The 19,828-nt window shown below is 36.3% G+C and overlaps 4 protein-coding genes across 5 annotated transcripts; 3 read left to right on the plus strand and 1 right to left on the minus strand.

The window, feature by feature from the left end:
• Positions 1–2,869: 2,869 nt before the first annotated feature.
• LOC119981771 (probable serine/threonine-protein kinase PBL5) lies at positions 2,870–6,741 on the plus strand. 2 transcript variants are annotated; one of them, XM_038824909.1, is made up of 6 exons: positions 2,883–3,129; positions 3,597–3,649; positions 3,954–4,207; positions 4,401–4,590; positions 4,713–5,104; positions 6,155–6,741. In XM_038824909.1, the coding sequence occupies exons 4-6, from the start codon at positions 4,467–4,469 to the stop codon at positions 6,452–6,454; spliced, it is 816 nt and encodes a 271-aa protein (XP_038680837.1). In that variant the 5' UTR covers positions 2,883–3,129; positions 3,597–3,649; positions 3,954–4,207; positions 4,401–4,466; the 3' UTR covers positions 6,455–6,741. The 2 variants fall into 2 exon arrangements, with proteins under 2 accessions (XP_038680829.1, XP_038680837.1); XM_038824901.1 differs by lacking the exon at positions 3,597–3,649 and having other exon boundaries at positions 2,870–3,129.
• A 904-nt stretch (positions 6,742–7,645) lies between these two features.
• Positions 7,646–9,129, plus strand: LOC119981778. The gene is made up of 2 exons (XM_038824910.1): positions 7,646–7,978; positions 8,719–9,129. The coding sequence occupies exons 1-2, from the start codon at positions 7,813–7,815 to the stop codon at positions 8,901–8,903; spliced, it is 351 nt and encodes a 116-aa protein (XP_038680838.1). The 5' UTR covers positions 7,646–7,812; the 3' UTR covers positions 8,904–9,129.
• A 383-nt stretch (positions 9,130–9,512) lies between these two features.
• Positions 9,513–16,048, minus strand: LOC120010774. The gene is made up of 4 exons (XM_038861628.1): positions 16,042–16,048; positions 10,579–11,402; positions 9,940–10,485; positions 9,513–9,632 (listed from the first exon to the last, which is right to left on the minus strand). Exons 1-4 carry the CDS (start codon positions 16,046–16,048, stop codon positions 9,513–9,515), a joined length of 1,497 nt encoding a protein of 498 aa, XP_038717556.1.
• A 950-nt stretch (positions 16,049–16,998) lies between these two features.
• LOC120010778 (WUSCHEL-related homeobox 3) lies at positions 16,999–18,057 on the plus strand. The gene is made up of 2 exons (XM_038861635.1): positions 16,999–17,373; positions 17,815–18,057. Exons 1-2 carry the CDS (start codon positions 16,999–17,001, stop codon positions 18,055–18,057), a joined length of 618 nt encoding a protein of 205 aa, XP_038717563.1.
• Positions 18,058–19,828: the final 1,771 nt, after the last annotated feature.

Raw genomic sequence — 19,828 nt, forward strand, 5'->3', positions numbered from 1 at the left:
GATGATACTTTCTTGATAAGTTAAGCACTACATGCACACTTATGATAAAAAATGACACTTGAAAAATTAGTCCATACTTGATCTTTGAAGTGTATGGTAATTGATGAATAGTGAAGAGAGATGATGAAAAAGGAAGAGAGATGTGATGAAAAGTAAGAGAGATGATGGAAAGAAAGAGAAAGAAGATGAAAAGGAAGAGAGAGGTGATGGAAAATAAGAGAGAGATGATGAAAACGATAAGAGAGAAAATAAAGAAAATGAGTATAGAGTGTTGGAATGTATGGAGATGTGATGAATAGTGTAGGTTGTGGGACCCAATCATCCAATTAAATTGTGCCACCTAAGAGAGAGGAGAAGAGAGAGAGTATAATTTAAGGAAATTTGGAGTGTGTGTACAAGTTAAACCATTGTGGATGCTCGTAATTTGATCCAAATGGTTGTCATAATTTTGAATTTTCATCTCATAATAAGTCTACATGACTAATACGTACTTATTTGGACTAATTAAGTACTGTTTGGATAATTAGTTTCAAGGGTACTGCTTAATTATGTAATTCTATTTTTTTAGATAATCCAGAGAGAGTAATATGGTGGACGCGTGCACTCTTGTATACACCATTATTAAGACATAACAATCTCGGAAGTGGGTTATGATTATTAGTTTAATCCTATTAAAAATACGTTGATTATGTCATTTGTGTAATAAATTAAGATGACTAATAGACACATAATTCCCTGACAAGTGTGTAAACCACCATTTTCATAACATTTTTGTCATACGTACGTACCCCTCCATCTGTCAAAACTACTATGTATATATATGTCTTTTTAACTTTATACACCAACTATGAACACAATCATGGTGTCCCTTTTGGGTTGTTGCACCGTTCATGCACCAAGAGGAAGATGTTACTTAATTGATTTGTTATGGCTTATAAAAGTTGTGCTTTATTATAAATTAATTATCACGAGTCATGTAATTAGGTTTATAATCTCACATCGCTTAGCAACACCAAACGATGTGGCTCGTAAAAAAAATTCAAGGTTCTCTCAATCAATGAAGATTTTTTCTGATCTCAAGCATTGTTTTCTGAGACAATTTAGAAAAACTTTTAATTAATATTTGTGTCCCCATAAATTATATGTGTTGTAAAAGGAATCACGCAACTAGGGAAAACAAAAGGGACTGGTACGTGTCCTTCGTGGATCTTTATCTTTACACTTCAATCAATAATTAATATTTGTAGGTGAGAATCATTTGGGAATTGGGACTTCAAAATAAAAAATAAAATAAAATAAAATAAAGGAAACTTTATCATGGTGTTGATAGTATATTTTGGAAGATAAATATCAGGGTATGTTTGGTATGTTTGTTCTTCATATATTTTTTCTTTTTCATTTTTCAAAAAACAAAAAATATTTCAAACTCTTGATTTCAAAGTTCAAACTTAGGTGAAGGTTGCTATCAAAGCTATTCAGCTAAAGTTCAAAATTGAATTCAGAAAAATTCGAATTTGGACGAACAAATCTAAATTAAGGTTAGTTTAGTGTTTGGAAATCAAATTAAGGAAAAACTTACCAAAATTGACACGTCTCGATCAATTTACATATGTTTATGTCATGGGTGCTGAGGTGTTGTTGTAATAAAATTAGAGCCGACAACAGCCCTCGCTATAATCAATTTAGTGTACATTACATTTTCATTATTTTTTCAAAAATCATAAGTGTATAGTACTTAATCTAACAAATTCAAAGATACATTATTTATCTCAAACAAAAATCAAATTCATCACGAAAAATACATAAAATGTTTTGAGTTTATATCAAACGATCCAAATCATCATGTATTTTTCTTGTTGAATTTGATTTTTGGTCAGGACAAAAAAATATATTATTGGATTCATGAAATCGATCGGAATATAAATAAAAAATTTTCAAAATTTTTTAAGTAAATATATGATTGGGTTCATCCTTATGTTTTTTTTTTGAAAGGGCAAAACATACCCTATTACCTCCAAAAAAAATCAAACCCAACCATAAATATATGTTTGGGTTCATCCTTATGTTATTTAACACATTGTTGTAAACAATGTGCATTAAATGTTCAACTAAAATTTCTAATACGAATGTACACATGAAATGAAGTTTCTCTCGTTATAAACAACAACGTATAATAAATGAGTAGTTGGGGGGTCAAACTAAACCCCCCGTAAATGTCTTCCCTTGTTTTAACTAATTACCGCGTTTGTTTTAACTAATCACCGCGTTTAGTCAAACGAGTTAAATTGCGCACAGCGACGTATAGGGCGCGGTGTTCCACTGCTGCCGAAAACACCCGGTTGCCGAAGACGTCAACATCTGACTGCGTGGATCACCGCTAAATTCATAAATGTGAAACCGCGTGTGTCAGTGGGTCCAACTAGGTTGTAGCAGATCGAGGTGGGAGAAAATTTATAGGGATTTGACTTGCCTTTTAAAAATTCAAATTAGACGGTGATAAGCGAAACTTAAATCACAGGCAGGTAAATACATTTATTTTATTTATTTTAGGGAGATGAAAAAGCTTCTAGAGAAACGACAAAGATCCGTTGCAACTCCGTATCACAGTAGGCCATCACTGTTCTCCACGTCGCCGAATAGTATTTGGTCAACACAAGGAGACAAAAAAAGGCCACCATCCGCTACAACGTGATTTTCCCAAACTGTCCCTGATTTCGACTCGTGTCGTGTCTTCATTCGGTGGATAGCCAACTGCTCTGTAACGTGGGACGGTACTATTGGTCAAGATTGTTTGAACATGTAGGGTGATCCGCAGCGAAACATAATTATAATGAACAAAAAAGAAAAGCTGGGTATAAAAAAGGACTAAATTCTTAGAAGAACTGGATTTCTCGCTCTCTGTGGAATTTGTAACTCATTCTCTCTGCTCTGTTCCTGTTTGGTTGTTTCATTTGATGTTGGGTCATCGATATAGCTGAGAAACAGGGGTCAAGTGGGAGAAAACGTATTGTTTTACTTCTATCATGAGTTGTTTTCGATTCAACGGAAAATCAAGGAAACGTTCAGAGGAAAACAACGACAAGAACGTCGATGTCATCAAACGTGATGATCGAACAAGACCCACTTCAGGTATGTCATATTGTTTAGCTTTTATTCACAATTTTTTTTTAAAATTTTGGAAATTATTTGCTTTGCATTTAATTTAAGATGGTAAGTCTACAATATCCGTGCCCTTTACTTTTTCTTTCTTTTTCACCCTCAATTTTCTGCGTAAATTGCTCAAATTTATTTGATTCAGCTACGGAAGATTTCATTCCATAATGGGTTTCTGAATTAAACCGGCCCCTGTTGGTTCTCCCGGTGTGTTGTGCGGTTTTTTTTTTTTAATACTTTTTTAGGTTTAATCTGTGTTGCCTCTCTTAATCTGGTTGCTGAATATGAATTTTAGTATAAATATTATGTTGAAGATTTGTTTTCACATCAAGATAGTTTATTTTCTCTCTATTTTATAGGTAATTTTGTTTCTTTGTTTTTGGGTTCATGTTGCTATGTTTCAAGTGCTATTAACCTTCGTTGTTGTTAATGGATGTTAACAGAAATTCTTTGTCTGAATCGCCTGGCGTGACAGCTGCAACTTCTGCTCTATCATGTATTTTGAAATCTCCGTAGCAACAACTTTTATACATTTTGAACATTTTGTATTTTGTTGATAAGATATACGTTTGTATCTTTTTTGAATCCGATTGTCAACTGTACAGCGCTCATGTATTGCAAATAGTAATCAATGACATAATGTTTTTGATATTGAACAACAATAACTTCTGAATCGTTTTATCCAATTCTGGGAAATCGTATCAAGACCATCCTCTTTTTTTTTCTTTTTTTTTTTTGTCTATGTATCTGCTCTTCTGTTAATACTCTTCTTTAACCCTTCTTTTTGGTTTGTCTTATAGAGTTGTTGAAAGTGAAGTCTAATGTAAATTCAAAGAAGGAAGATGTTTCTAAAGACGACCAATTATCTTTGGATGCGAAGAATCTAAATTTGAAGGTTGACGTTTCTAAGGATGGGAATGGCAATGACAGCAACGTTCAGACATTTACATTTGCTGAACTTGCGGATGCCACGGGCAACTTTAGATCAGATTGTTTCGTGGGTGAGGGAGGTTTTGGCAAAGTCTATAAGGGGCATATTGCGAAAATCAACCAGGTTTGTCGATTTTGTTTTAAAAGGTTTTTTAAGATAGCAATGTTAATTATGCAGTAGCATTAAGGTTGTATTATCATGCTAGAATTGACAAAAATAATATTCAAGCTAATTATCTCTCCCACTAAGTTTGTGCTCTGATTTGGGGAATGGACCTGCTGGTGACCTGATGTTTTGTTACTTTAACATATTGTAGGTGGTCGCTATTAAACAGCTTGATCCAAATGGGGTCCAAGGTATTAGGGAATTCGTTATTGAAGTAATGACATTGAGTAAGGCGGATCATCCTAATCTTGTCAAATTGCTTGGTTTTTGCGCTGAAGGAGCTCAGAGGCTACTGGTATATGAATACATGCCTCTAGGATCTTTGGAAAATCACCTGTATGGTCCGTGAGTCTTTTTGTGTTTCTTCTCCTCATATCATCCTTTTGTTTCCTTTGTTTTGCATCTTGCCATACTTAATTTGTCTTATTCCTAATAATTTTCCTTTCAATGTTTTTTGGTCCAGATCTTCCACCCTTGAGGACGCCTCTGGATTGGAATACCAGAATGAGTATTGCAGCTGGTGCAGCAAGGGGCTTGGAGTATTTGCATGATAAAATGGATCCTTCCATTATATATCGAGATCTGAAATGCTCGAACATATTACTTGGTGAGGGGTATCAGCCCAAGCTATCTGATTTTGGCCTGGCCAAAGTAGGTCCCAAAGGAGAACAGACTCATGTCTCTACTAGGGTTATGGGAACGTATGGGTATTGTGCTCCTGATTATGCAATGACTGGTCAGCTGACTTTTAAGTCAGATATGTACAGTTTTGGGGTTTTTCTTCTGGAGCTCATCACTGGCCGGAAAGCAATTGATCCTGAAAAAGAGCGTGAGGAGCAAAATCTAGTTGCATGGGTAAGATAATTGCTATCCACTCTCTCCTAATGATGTTCTGTTGTTTTGGGTTTGTTTTAGGCTTATAATTGATTTTGTTATTATTTTGTACTTCATATTTGGGCATCAGTCATCGGAGTGATGTATAGATTTGATTGGAATTGCTTTAACCATATGATCACTCAAATGCCATTTCTATGTATTAGTTGTTTTAGAGCCAATATTTGACATCCCGTTACATAGTTTTGCAGTAATTTGGAGGTACCACTGCTGGGGGTTTTGTTTTTTAGTACTCCATTTTTACCTTTTTTTAATTTTGCGATGTGTCCTTGCCAAGAGGATATGTACTATTCAGTAGCCTCTGAATGCTGAAACTACTGCAGTTGGTTCGTCCTAAGTGATATTTTTCTTAAGCATTTTCACTTGTATAGGGGATCATGAAATTCGTTCAATAAAAGCCAAATGAATATGGGTACGTAATTACATATGAACTCTAGGTAACAAATTCTCCACATGTTATGTAGGGATAAGGTCCGCTTATATCTTGCATGTCCTTGACCCTGCCCACTGCGGGAGTTGTTTACCTTGCTTTTTACAATAATACGAAAGAGACTATTATGACAATCTTACCAAGGTGGAAAAAATGAACATTTTCAATATCAGGAGCCACTGACTTGCCTCGTACTTTTTATCCTTGGTTATTTAGTCCTCAGTCTTTTACTCTTGAACTTCTACCGTTCATTCAAATTTCGATACTTGTCTAGACTATAATGGTGGTATGGTGCCATGTATAAATCTGAGATGCCACTGTATGCACCTGCTATATACTTGTAGTTGGTGTCTATTTCTCTCTCGTACTTTGACATCTATTATAAAGGAGCCTGAAATGTGTGTGATTTTATACACTCGTGGTTTAATGCTTAATTGCTCACCTATGAAGAATTTGTTGCACTCTATTTGGCTAGACGGAATAACATTAGCTTTGTTTTAGAGATACTTATATGGAGGAGAGATCAAAGATTTCTTGAAGTTGTATTGCCAAAATCTGATAAGCATTGGTACTGGTTGCAGGCACGACCTATGTTCAAAGACAGGAGGAACTTTTCGAAAATGATAGACCCAAGGCTTCAAGGCCAATACCCTGTTAGAGGTTTGTACCAAGCGCTTGCAATTGCTGCAATGTGTGTCCAAGAGCAGCCAGCTTTGCGACCAGCTACATCTGATGTGGTTATAGCTCTGAATTACCTTGCTTCCCAGAAATATGATTCTCGAAAACCTCCAGTCCGTAGCTCCCGAAGAAGTCCATCTCAAGATGTAGCAAGAAGGATTGACAGTGAACAAACTGAAAGTGACAGGCTCGAAAGAGATTAAGCTGGGGAGGATCAAGTCAATAACAAAGTAGTCTACATTCATGCTTTGTCATGGAAGTACTTGGTTGTCAATTTTTCATGTTCCAGAAGATAACAGGTGCTTGCCTCCATCCTTAAAGCATCACATACAGGAAATTCTTTTCTTTTTTTTTCTTCTCGTCCCTTCCTTCTCTTCGGTGTACATGCTAGCAAAGGTTCTTGTACCTAAGTTGCCTCTGCGTAGGAACCAGTTGTTCAATCTTAATATTCATAATAATAATTGCCCCTCCAATGGGAATTTTGCTCTTCTTTTCCCCCCGTCTTTAGAGCATGCCATTCCTAACAATGAGATTTGCAGTTGAAGTCTGCCAATGGTGACTGACGAATCATGAATATATAATGGAATACAGAGTGAATCATAAGTATAAGAGGCAGCATAGTATGGATTCTATTGTTAAGGGCAATGGTTTTGCAAAGGGTAAAATACACTCTGTGACTTGAAATTTTGAGAAAAGGTTGCAAGCCTCCTTGTGTTTGAAAAAAAGGATACTTAGGTTCCTTAGAAGTCAAATAACTGTCAAGTTAATATTGAAAGCCTCGATATTTATTAGAATTAATAAAGGTAGGAAAGCAATTCATGTGCATTAGGACTCCTGCACAAAATTTTGACCCGCCTAATATTCAATGTTGGTTATGCCCCTGACTATTATTATGCCTTCGGTGTTTGGGTCATCAACCGAAAATAAAGTATCAATACCAACGAGAAGGTATGAGAGCTTTTTAAAGAGATTGGTTAAACCTCGTCCGTAACTAATCAATCTCTTCGATCCATTCCAAGCTAACTATGAGAAATCTAGGACTTTGATTTTTTGGATATTTAGTAATTTGAGCATGTATCTTTTGCTAGGGTTAATTGGAAAAAGATTTCGGATTAAAGAAAAGAAGGATAGTTTAGGTATTTTAATTTTTGAATTTTAGTAAACCCTTAGCTAACATCGGGGCGTTATGTGTCCAATGAATCAACAACAATGAGGAAGGTGATGTCTTTTTCAAACAAGAGTGGGGGGTTAAGTGTCTTTTCCCCAAACTTTAAGTCCGCTAATAAAAAATTATTTGGGCCGAAATTGAAACTTGAAGCGGCCCATCGAAGTAAGCCCTCATCTTTAGAATGTGACGCGCGTCGCACCCTCAGGACTCCGGGGGAGAATTTTCCCGCTCGAAGTCGTTACAAAGGCGAAACTAACCGAACCCAAACTAACAAACCCAACACACAGTCAACACACAACACAAACACACACACTTTCTCGCTCTCTCCGTCTACTGTAATGCTCATATCGAGAACCAGACGAGCAACTGCAAGTGAAAAATCCATCAAGAATCATGGATGATCGTCTTCCAATCTACTCTCCACACTCTATCCGCGCTCGGAAGAACAGAGGAAGTCTACTGTCGAAGTCACGATGCTGCAAGCCGAAGAGGTATATCCACGCAATTCCAGCGATCGTGCTTATTTCTATCTTCATCCTCTACTGGTTCTCTCATCCAGGTACTCTTTCTTGTGTTGATGTACAAGAACTCATTCTCATTTAAATTCCTTTAATGGTTCACAAACTTTGTTCTGCTGTTCACTTTGATGTTGATCTGATTATTTATTGCTTTAGTTCAATTATTTTCTTTGAGATATGCTTTTCTTCTTTGTTCCATGATTTCTTGAGTGGACGTTGGAGTATTGGTGTTTAGGGCAAGAAATTGGCACTTTCTGTTTGGTTGTCAAGAAAACAGAGAACTGGAAAGAAAATTTATGAATCTTGCAAGTAAATAGAGGTAGTCACTCTTCAGAAATAGCCTGCTTAACAACCTAACTTTCATCTGAAATCTCAAAAGAATAAGGCGAATACGAAGGAAACCATTGAATCTTTTAAGCAGTTTAGCAAAATCAACAGTTTTTATCACTCTCCTTCATCCTTTTCAAGATCCAGCATAGTCGGTGTTTCCCTTTGTTTCTGCATACATATGGCGAAATTGAACTTTAGTTACTTGATCCTTAATCCTTATACAAGAAAAGGAACAGATTATTAGGGGAAATTGGCTATTTTTCTTGATCTCTTTCCTTTCACTTTAACAAAACTCTAATTAATTCCGATTTCTGATTGCTGAGACATTTATGGAAGAAGACCTTAAAACACTTTATCTTGCGAACCCTAATTCGATCTGCTCCTTGTGTTTTTAAACAGACATTTATGGAACCATAATCCTTTTTTTCTTTCATTATTTCTTTTAAAGTAGTGAATGTGGAGATCAGGGATGGCAGAATTGAAGCTATATATCAAGTCGATGAGCCACTGTCTCTCCATAAAAGTCATGTTGAGCTTGCCATTCTGGCATATGCTGCATCACCAATTCCCTCCGTGCTTCAGAATGTCACAGGGAATAATGAAACTCAAGTTCATACGGTGAGCAAGACCGATTGAAAAACTCTTCTCTTCTGTTTGAAAAGCTGGTTTCAAGAGTTATATTGCTGAGTGACATTTGTTTGCTCCAAAGTCGGATTCTGTTCAAGTACCAATCACACATTGATGTCCTTAAACACCCCAATTCTTTTGTTTGTTTCATAGAAAAATTAATAGATTTTTTTCCAATCTGTACACTAAAGAAACGCCAGGATTCTTACTGCACCTATGATTTGTAGATACAATTGTTCTGCCAAGAAAATATTGTTTCAAAGAGTTCTTTTCCTGTGAAGGTTACAACTGTTCATGGATAATAAGATTCATTCGCTTCATAATCAATTTTTGTTCTTGAAGTACTTATTGGACAGGTTCTTATATCTTTATGTTTGCTGCATGGGGGAAAAAAAAAACTAGATGTTCTTTCTATTGGTACACTAAAGAGACATCAAGAAACATCTTCCTAACAAAGCCTGGGGCATTCTTTGGAAATCTATGTAAAATTAATCTTCTAGCATCTGTTCCAGTTAACCCTCATCATCATTTCAGACCCCTATTCCCATCAACACCCCTAACAAAACCTGAGGCATTCTTTGGAAATCTAGGTAAAAATCAGGAGAAAAGTAGCACAATCTATACTTCCTGTTGCTGCACGAATTCGCTAACTTCGCCATCTCGATAATTTCCCACCCATAAGTACATAGTTGAGGCTTTTCTAGATGGCAGAACTCTGCAACTATCCCTCCTTGGAGACTGCAAAAGAAAGTTGATCAAGTTAGCTATAACATCAATTCATTGCCAGGAAATTTAGAACATGTATTGCCAATAACTGATATTGTGACTTCATTGCATTAGGAGAAGTGGAAATGAAAAAAATATAGATAACACATTATTTGTTGATAGCATTGTTTCTTTCACAATTGCTAGCAGAAGTGATCTATAACAATTTTCCATTTCTTTATAAGAGGGCCCTTTTTTTAGCATGATGCAGGCATGAGAAGTACCAATCAAAGCATCCAACAATGTCATGTTTTTTTTTTAAGGATAACACACAGCTTACCTTCTGCCAACGAAGTCCGTCCGGCCTTTTCAAGACTACAATAGTATCGATTTTATCTGGAGAATGCATTTTCCACCGGCAAAAAGGAGCAGGAGATCTATCGCGAGAGTAAACGCCAATGATTTGCTTCCTGGACTTATCATATTTGGCAGAGTTCATATAGAAGACGAAGGGTTTCTGACAAGGGTGCTTGCTCACAGGTCTTGTGTTGAATGCATATGCAGTGTAATCAGCTCTTTTATACCAATTAAGAAAAGTTCTTGTGGGCATCTCAAGCTCTCTAGGAGACATCACTCCCCTTATGATTTGAACCACAAAACCCCACGAGACTGAGATGGACCAAAAACGTTTCTTGTCATAGCAGATGGATTGTTGCATCACACTTGCAGAATCAAGCTTGACCGAATACTGGAATAAGCGTTGAAGGGCTTTAACTCTTGTCGTGCGAGGGAAAATCGGCTCCACCACATCAAGGTGATGCAGTGATAGCAATGGAGTCACAGGATGTGCTGCCAAAAGGCCTAATAGGTTTCCATACACATCATACTGCACAACCACAAGGAACAATTACATACTTCGCTGCAAATCCAATCCGAAAAAGGTAAATAAGTGTTTGATCAATGTATGTATTACTATTACCTGATGAAATCCAGCTTCCTTGGTGAGTGGAACTCCAAGCTCAGCCATACAAGCCTGAATTCTGTCATCGCTACCGTAAAGCCCCGGATACCTATGTATGCACCTGTCCTGCATCTTCTCCAGCTCCTTTGCCAGAGGATAGCTTATAGCAAATCCACCACCTCCATATGCCATAGCGTACGAAAAGAAAATGTTCTGAACATGACTCTCCGACGAGCTTCCAACATAATAAAACTGGTTGTGATCATACTTTGATAGTATCCTAACCATATTATCTACCAAAAACACTGTGTCATCATCACCCATCACAAACCACCTCACATCCTTCAATCCAAGCCTTAATGTCTCCGAAACCACCCTCGAAATCCTCAACGCGGATCTCTGTCCCTGCCTATTCGTGTACCTGAACTTTGATGTGTCACCGGAGACTCTAATCTCTGGCAATCCTTCATTCCTCCTAGTCCTTACACTCTTGTCCACCCAAACCACCCCTCTTGTCACTTTAGGCCTCCACCATACTTTGATGTACTCCTTTCTTTTCTCCCACAATTTTGACGATGCTGCGATACCAAAAACAATGTGTTTAAGCTCCAAATCTTGATTTTTTGGTTTGTGGGGGAGTACAGCAGTTTCAAATTTCTCTGGCTCTTCAGCTTGCAGAGAAGCCGTGGTGGAGGATAAATTGGTGGATGTAACAATGTTTTCTTCTGTAGAGATTGTGTTGTTGCATTCTTTGCGATCATCGGTTAAGATGAGATTGGAAGAGTAGAGAATGTAGAGGACGGTCATGATGATAAAAACCCATACAAGAGAGGCTCGAAAGCCTGTTTTTGAGTTCATCTGTACGTGTTGTGTGTTTTGAATTTGATCCAACTATTTCTCTGTTTTTGATTTTGTTTAACTGTGTTTCTGTGCTTCCCATGTTTTCAGCTCAAAGAAGGAGATGGTTAGGGGAATTGACGCAGTCTTGGACTGAGATTTCTTCGGATCCGAAGACAGATTCTTCATTTATTTTTCTCAGGAAAGAAAAATCAAAATGATCTTTCATTTCCATTTGTGGTTGAGTTTTGTGGAAGTTGTAGGCTTGTAGCTCTGCGGGTATTTCTCATTAGTATTTTAATGATGTTGGGCCGTTTTGGAAGCCCATTATATGGTTGTAGACTAATGGGCCATGGGTTTGCCTATTGAAAATCTAGCCCAGATAACTGACCCAATAGGCTTGTAGATTGTGGGCCGCGCTGTTCTTGATGAAGATCGAATCCAGTATCTAGCTGAGTCAAAAAAGCCCAAATCGGTACCAATGACTCTTGGGCCATTTTTGAAGCCCATTAGAAGTTAGACTATGGGCCACAGATTCAGCTAATGAAAATCTAGCCCAGGCAGCAGACCCCGAAGCTAGCTGTGTAAAATGTATGGGCCACAGACAATTGTATACTATGGGCGGAAATTGTAACTTTCTAGAATTTCATAATTCAAGTTTGAAATTAACTACCTAAAATTTTAATGACACGTGTCAAAAATTTATTGGTCAATGACACCTGGATTACATGTGGAATGTAAACAAAAATAATTAAATTCCACATCATCCACTAACAGCAATGTCAGCATCATTTGACGGAAAATGAGCTCAAAGGGCTAAAGTGGTCCGTTTTTCATAGTGGAGGGACTTCATTGGCACGAAAAAAAGTAGAGGGTCTGGTTGACCATTTTTTGTAAGTAGAGGGATATTTTCGTTACTTGTCCCCCCAATAATCTTAGAGATTCTAGGCTTCCAGCAATTGGTATCTCAGCCATTCCGGTTGTTGATATAGCAGTAACGTGGAGTCCACTAATTTAACTCTCTCTCAACAAAAAAGCTAGTGTTTTCTTCGAAATCAATTCATTCGACCTTTTTTCCACCACTCTCTCTGCGACCAGATTTCATGCAGATTCGATCGGGTAGTAGAAGGGCCTCGTCTCAGCTTGGATTTTTATATTTTCGCCAATACTTGCCTAGGCATGTTTGTGAAAAAAATGTCAGTTGTGTTAATGCAGAGTTCTAATGTGGTGAATCTCTAGCCAACTCAAGTAAGTTAAGGTGTAAAATGCTCAAAGTTTCAATTTGGACTTTGGAATAAAATCTGACCAAGTTATCAGTTTGAAATAAATTCAAACTTTAAATCATTAATTCAATGATTCAATGTTTGAATATTCCGTGACTAAATTAAAAAATGATCAATCTTTTGGTAATGAAAAATATACTTAACCCTCCTACTTTGTGACGAGCAAAATAAGTACCCACAACAACTATTGTACATGTATAGCCCTTTTAATCAATTTGGTTGACAATAAGGGCTTATCTTTTTCGACAAAAGGGTAAAGCGAAGACATTCCCATTAATTTTTTTAATTAATGAAAAAGTAAGGTTGTGTTTGGTATCACTTCCAAAAATTTTGAAAACAAAAATAAAAAACAAAAACATAAAACATAAAATGAAAACATAAAATTGAAACTTGTTTGGTTGAACACTTAAAACTAAAAACAAAAAGCTGAAAGCGTAAAATTGGAAAAAAAAATGTGTGTTTATGCTTTTATTTTCATAATAATAGAATATATCCACATCACTATATTTTTCATAACTGCAGTATTTGCCGTGTCTATTGCAACGTAATTCACCATTGAAAACATCAACAGAAAGAAAAAAAAAGATAAGAAACAAAACAATAACCCAAAGTATATTTGATTATTGTTTTCATATCTCTATGCAATTTACAATCTGAAATCTTAAAGAAAGTGCAATCTATAATAAGTGTAACTAGTTCTGTTTCCAAAATTTTTAAAAAGTTTTTTTCTTGTTTTCAAAAATTTTGAAAACCTGTTTTTGGTTTTCATAAAAACCGAAAACCAAAACAGAAAATACAAACAAACAATATTTTTTGTTTTTATTTTCTATTTTTTGAAAACTAAAACAAGAAACAAGAAACAAAAGTGATACCATAGGTTTCATGGCACCATTAATTCTCTTAAAGATTGCTCGTGAAATTAACTATCCAATACAGCAAAGTAATCAATTAATGTGTGGAAGAAACTGTGGAATTCAATTAAAATCGATCGAAAAGGCGCACACACAACTCCTAGCAAAGTACAGTAAAGTGTGCATGTAACTTTTGGTTTCTTACAATCAATTAATCAAACCAACCAGAAGTGCCTGTAAATATGGGAGACAAGAAAGGTAGCTAGGTTGCCTATGAACAGCACGTACAATTTTGTACGGAAATGGTAACCTTTTTTCTTTTGTTTCCTCACCAATTAACCTTGATATGTCCCATCACATTTAGTTGGATTCTGTTCCAACTTTGAATGAAAGTCTTTTTAATCTTTATCTCATAATTTTTGTCCTTAACATTTTTATTTTTTACTTTCTGTGCTTTTGTCTTTCACTTTCCCGTGCATGTTTGATATTTGATAACTAGTAATTCCGATTTGGATCGGATTTCTGTTTTGGGATTTTTATTCATCTATCAATGATTAAATAATGATTTCTAATATGATTAATCTTGTCTAGACTTGATTAATGAGTTGTTAATCAAGGGCTGACATGATAAGATAGTGCAAGCATATATAATTATATATATATTTTGCAGCATAGCACTGTGCCATATATAGAAATAGAGACAGTGGTTTGATGGGTCACTAGTCATATCAAAATGATCATTTCTTACTTATTTAGCGTGTATTAATCACTTTGTTTTTTGCCCACCCTGATTACCTTGGCTGGAGAAAACTGGAAGTTTTTGTCTTCTTGCTGCCATCCTTTCTCTTGACTTTTGACCTCCACAGTTGTGAGGCTTTTTGGCTCATACATGGAGATGTCCGGACATAAGGTTCTTTTTTGAAGACAGGTTAGTATTCGTCCAGACCGCTTCCTGAGTCATTCAGATGGATGTCGCAGATTTGTAGGGTTTCAGAAGAACCGATTAGAGACGGTTGTATTGAATTGTAATTAAACACTGAAAAAGTGTCATTTAGAGTGAGAGAGATTTGAGTTAGTTTTTAAGTGAGCTCGTCTCTTTTATAATATTCTTCATATTAATCAGAGTCTTCGTTGTTTTTCGCTGGAGAACGTAGATAAATTATGTCGAATATCGTTAAATCTCGTATCTTCTTTCTCTTTTTTATTTCCATAAATTTTATATATTCGAGTTTTGTTTAGTTAATTCAGAAGAAGTTGCTGCTCTCTAAGTGCTCTTCTCCTCTTCCCGGTGTTGATTTTGATTCAATTTATTTATTTTCGTTAATTTGAAAAGAAAGAATTAAACTCATGAAAGAGAGGACGTGGAAAGGAGAGATTTGGCGTGTGAGAGAATAAGAAAGTGCGCAGAAACACAAGGATGTGTCCAATCATGATCCAGGCAGGCGTTCAACGCTTAATCCATGAATATGACGAAAGCACCTAAATTTACCCAAAATAAATAAGTGAATGAATAAATCATTTCTTCCCCCACCAATCAACTTTGATTCGGCATTTTCTATTTTCCTTGCTGTTTGGAAGAAATTAAAATTTTCTTGCTCTCTTCTGTTGCGAAGGTACGCACTGATACATGATACATGATACATGATACATGATTAGACAGTTCAATTATACGGTGCTTGTGGAATCCTCCACTTTCTGTGTAGCAATTAATAGTCTTGGATGGCCTAGACAATTTTGTGTAGACCTGTCTCCCTCTCTCCCTCTCTAAAACTGAGGGTGATGGCATCATCATCAGGCATCCAATTCTGTTTTAAGGCTCTTTCTCCGACTACATGACTGTAATGGGTACCTGCCCTGACTTTATTTAGCCCCGCTGATGCAGTGACTGATGGCTCGCAATGGGGGGACTCCCAACTGTTCGACGAAATGCCTCACTGAACTGCATCACATGCAAATAGCCAAATATACAATTCAATGACCAGACAGCACCCATTAAACAAAAACAAATAGTAGAGTCTATGCATAACAGTGAAGTGTCTTGATGATGTCTTTAATTGGACGGTGGTTGTCATGAAATGGTGAACTTGACTGCGTTGATTTTTAGCGCAAATGAAAGGTCATGAGTTCAAGTCTCATTGGTGTTTTCATATATTACAATTTGCGAGATGGGCTCTCACTTAGTCGAGCCAATGTATACGAATGTCACCATGTATTATCTTCCAGCACCATGAGATTGTGGAATTTTCCATGTACGTGGCCCAAAATTTACTTGTCAATTGTCAAATGAGCAACTGAGTGGTTTTCACGTTTAAAAAAAAGATTGGCATGAGGACTATTTGCATATATTTATGAGTAGAAAAGCAAGGGTTGGGATTAATGGGAATGTTGAGTAGACAAGGCCAATACAAAGACAAAAAGGCAGGCAAATGGACTACACATGCATTTATGGGATATAATTCTGGTTTGTCTTGACCCACCACCTATGAAATTGGGAAAGGCAACCTACACACTATACATACACTTCTCTCTACAAGAGCTAATGAATGAGGATCGAGCTACCGTCAATGCTACTGTCAGGCTTTTTAAAGGGTCGAACAGTTTTGGAAGTGCTAAATCTGAAAGCTAATGCTAAATGATATGTCTACACAGTTTTGGGTTGGGTTGGGGGGGCCAAAAAATCAATAATGTATACATACATATATATATATATATGTTGTCATTTAGGAAGAGTCATATAGCTTATATTTAATTCATTGACTAGAAGGATTACTTGTCATTTCTTGAGTGTCATTCTGCTGACTAGCTGAGCTAATCAACAGTTTGGTCAATAACTGATGATAACCCTTTTAGGGTTCATAAAATATTGTCATTGAAAATGTGTTGATGAGGTTTTCATAATGTTTTACAAGTTAGGGATACCTTGAGGTTCCATAATGTCCAGATTCACATGCATGGAGTGTCTCATTCTGTTGATGAGAAAGTAAATATATGATATGGTGATGATGACATTATCATTGAAGTACATGCATCCATACATCATCATATCTCAAACCCCCAACACTAAACTTTCCTCCATTCATATATATATATATGTATATATATATATAACTATCTCATTCTATAGATTCCCTGCAATATATTGCATGACCTGAAACATACACTTGAATGCCCCTCTCAAGGAGACATCAGCATGACAATAACCCAACACTGGTACCTTTTTTTTTTGTCCTCTCTCTCTCTCTCTCTATTTCTTTCATTGACTTCTTAATTTAACCCTCTCCCACCACTTCTCTCTCTCACCAATTCTCCATATCCCTTTTGTCTCCATTTCATTGTACCTTTCTCTCTATTTATATCGATCACACTCCATGAACTGAACCATAACTGATCATTATTTCAACCCCAAAGCCAAAGACGCTTGTATGTAGTGAATCTAGTGATCATATAAAGAGGTAGCTCTAGCTAGTATGTCTCCTGCAGCTTCTTCAAGGTGGTGTCCAACACCAGAGCAATTGATGATCTTGGAAGAATTGTATAGGACTGGTATTAGGACTCCTAATGCTTCTCAAATTCAACACATCACTGCCCAGCTCTCTTTCTATGGAAAGATTGAAGGCAAGAATGTGTTCTATTGGTTTCAGAATCATAAAGCAAGGGATAGACAGAAACTTAGGAGGAAGCTAGGCAACCAACTTCAACAACAACAACAGCAGCAGCAGCTTTACAATCATCATAATCTTCATCAGCTACAACAGAACCACCCTAACTACTTTGAGCCTCCAGCTGCTTGTGCTTTTCATCAATTGTCCCATCACCACTCTTCAACTTTTCTATCTCATGAGGTATTCTTTTCATTCTTGTTATTATTATTCTTATAATAAGTAGGGAATTGCTTCCATAGGTAGCTAATCATGTTATGACTCATATACAATATAGGTTGGATAAGTCCCAACTAAGTGGCTTATATGAGCAAGCTCACCTCTTTTCATGTCAACTAAGCATTTTTCTTTGGACTCAAGCACCATTAAATGAAACGGCTCAAGGAGAAACAAAGTCGTGCGAACCCAATGTATCTACGGAAACCGGGTAGCTCAAAGCGAACAATATAATATGGTTAGCATGTATGGGATGAGATTTCTTATAAATCATTCTCCTAAACCCTAATATTCTTACCATGTAGATAACATAGGCATTCAACAAGCGTTTTTTTTTTATTTTTAATATTATCTTCTGATTATATATAATCCAAGAATGTATGTATCTTTTGGGATTCATGTATGTAGGGAGGACTTGAAGGCGCAAGAGCAGCCAACTATAGGTGGAAGTTGGAGATACCAGAAATTAGAGAGAGTAATGCAGAAAAGTCCATGATGATGTATGAGCAGCATGATTGGATGATGTTGATGAATGTGAGTTCACTGCCCATCCAATGTAGCAGCAATAGTAGTACTATTACTACTGCTAGACCTCTCAAGACCCTTGAACTCTTCCCACTCACAGCAACAAATCTCAAAGAAGAAGAGTGACACAAATCCAAGCTTGCCTTTCTCTTGTACACACACCAACCACCTAATTTCAACTGCATGCATGAATTGTCCTCTCTCCCTCTCTCCCTCTCTAGATCTTTTAGGTTACTGCACTGTAAGATCTAATCATGCTTTTTTTCTTCAATTTGTCTTGGTTTCTCTGTTTATATATGTCTGCATGGGTGTGTGTCTGGACTCTAGTGTATCTAGGGTGAGATAGTTCTCAATTGTCTAGTGAATAATGTTACTGCTCCTCCAACTTTGTTTTAATTGCTGTATGAGTGTTTAATTTGTAAAATTAATTCCAAATCAGCTTTGGCCCTGAAAAGGGTGTGTGTCGTTTTGCACTGATTTTAATTACCTTTTGGCTCTTTTCAATTTGTCTGTGTGTGTATATGAATGCTACAAGTTGGAATTAATACCAGCACTTTGTGGACACATGTTGTCAAGTGTTTGTGTATGGAAGTCTTAAAAACTTTGTCATGGTCTTGGAGCTTTCAACTTTTGGACAAGTCAATGCAGCATTACAACTTTACACATAAATCATGAACAACATCTAAATGCCAGACTCCATTCCACATAACTAGAAGATTTACCAGGAATTTGAGGCCAGTGGACAAAAGTCTGAATGAAAAGCCATAGTTGCACAATTAAGACCAAGTGGAGATCTTCTTATAGAAGATCAAAGCAAATCAAAACAAAACAGTAAAAAACGGAAGAGATTTACATGGTTCGACAATAGCTTACGTTCACAGATAACAAATATCACGATTCACTATATTGGAGTGGAGAAGATTACAATGAGTGAAACTCACACTTTACAAGAGGACTAAGGTTTCTCTCCCAAGAAAGGCTCTCACACTCTCTCTCTCTTGCGGCTATAAACTGTTACATTAATACAAATTAGGTTTAGTTTCTATTTAAACCTAATATGAAATCATGTCACATACGATTTTGTTCGAGCGGAGTTATTTAAGCTCTATCTCACATAATCTACCCAATTAAGTAAGTTTTTGAGCCAAAGTTCCACAAGTAAATCTAGGGTTGATCTATGTGTGATAGCTACTCTAAAAGTTCTCCTTATGAAACTGGAAGAGAGTCGTAGTATTCATGCTAAATTCATGGTGAAGACGCTTTAGTGGTTTGGTTAGTGTGGCAATTCCACACTAGAAAATACCTCCAAAAAACACAGAATTAGGCTTATTATATACTCTGTATCAATATATTCATGGCTAATTACAGTTTATCATATGTAGACTTAGGGTGTGTTTTGAGGGATTTGAGGGAAGGGGAGAGATTGGAAGATAAAATATTTTTTCATCTCTCATATTTGGATAAATAAAAAATAAAAGAAATTAATTGTTATTTGTCTTGTTTGAATAGACATCATAAAAGAAATGCAATGAAAAGAAATTGATTTAATTTACTAATTTATCCTTATTTTTTATTAAAATATTATGTAGAAAGGTAAAATAGGAAGTAGTTTGGCAAAAATTTGAGGAAATCTTCCCCCAATTCTTTTCAAATCCTTTCCTTTATTTTTTTTTTAAACTATCCAAACGAGAGAATTAGAAAGAAACCTCATTTCCATTCTCTTCCCTTCCCCCAAATTCTTAAATCCAAACATAGACTTAGTTACCAAGCTGAGAAGAACACCTTTCTCTAGTTGGGTCTTGCAAAATGTGTTCTTATCTATCAACATTCCACATTACATTTGTAGATTTGGAGATCTGTAATCAAGTAAAGTCGATCGAGACCTTTGACAATCTTA

Source organism: Tripterygium wilfordii, chromosome 2 (genome assembly GCF_013401445.1).
Source record: "Tripterygium wilfordii isolate XIE 37 chromosome 2, ASM1340144v1, whole genome shotgun sequence".
Classification (NCBI taxonomy): domain Eukaryota; kingdom Viridiplantae; phylum Streptophyta; class Magnoliopsida; order Celastrales; family Celastraceae; genus Tripterygium; species Tripterygium wilfordii.

Bases quoted from the DNA above. Each gene is read 5' to 3' on its own strand.
- LOC119981771 (XM_038824901.1), top strand. From the start codon at position 3,024: ATGAGTTGTTTTCGATTCAACGGAAAATCAAGGAAACGTTCAGAGGAA. The intron at 4,208-4,400 runs GTTTGTCGATTT...AACATATTGTAG, and splicing joins ATATTGCGAAAATCAACCAG to GTGGTCGCTATTAAACAGCT. The intron at 4,591-4,712 runs GTCCGTGAGTCT...TTTTTGGTCCAG, and splicing joins TTTGGAAAATCACCTGTATG to ATCTTCCACCCTTGAGGACG.
- LOC119981778 (XM_038824910.1), top strand. From the start codon at position 7,813: ATGGATGATCGTCTTCCAATCTACTCTCCACACTCTATCCGCGCTCGG. The intron at 7,979-8,718 runs GTACTCTTTCTT...CTTTTAAAGTAG, and splicing joins CTACTGGTTCTCTCATCCAG to TGAATGTGGAGATCAGGGAT.
- LOC120010774 (XM_038861628.1), bottom strand. The intron at 10,486-10,578 runs GTAATAGTAATA...GTGGTTGTGCAG, and splicing joins AGGAAGCTGGATTTCATCAG to TATGATGTGTATGGAAACCT. The intron at 9,633-9,939 runs GTAAGCTGTGTG...TTTCTTTTGCAG, and splicing joins ACGGACTTCGTTGGCAGAAG to TCTCCAAGGAGGGATAGTTG.
- LOC120010778 (XM_038861635.1), top strand. From the start codon at position 16,999: ATGTCTCCTGCAGCTTCTTCAAGGTGGTGTCCAACACCAGAGCAATTG. The intron at 17,374-17,814 runs GTATTCTTTTCA...TCATGTATGTAG, and splicing joins CAACTTTTCTATCTCATGAG to GGAGGACTTGAAGGCGCAAG.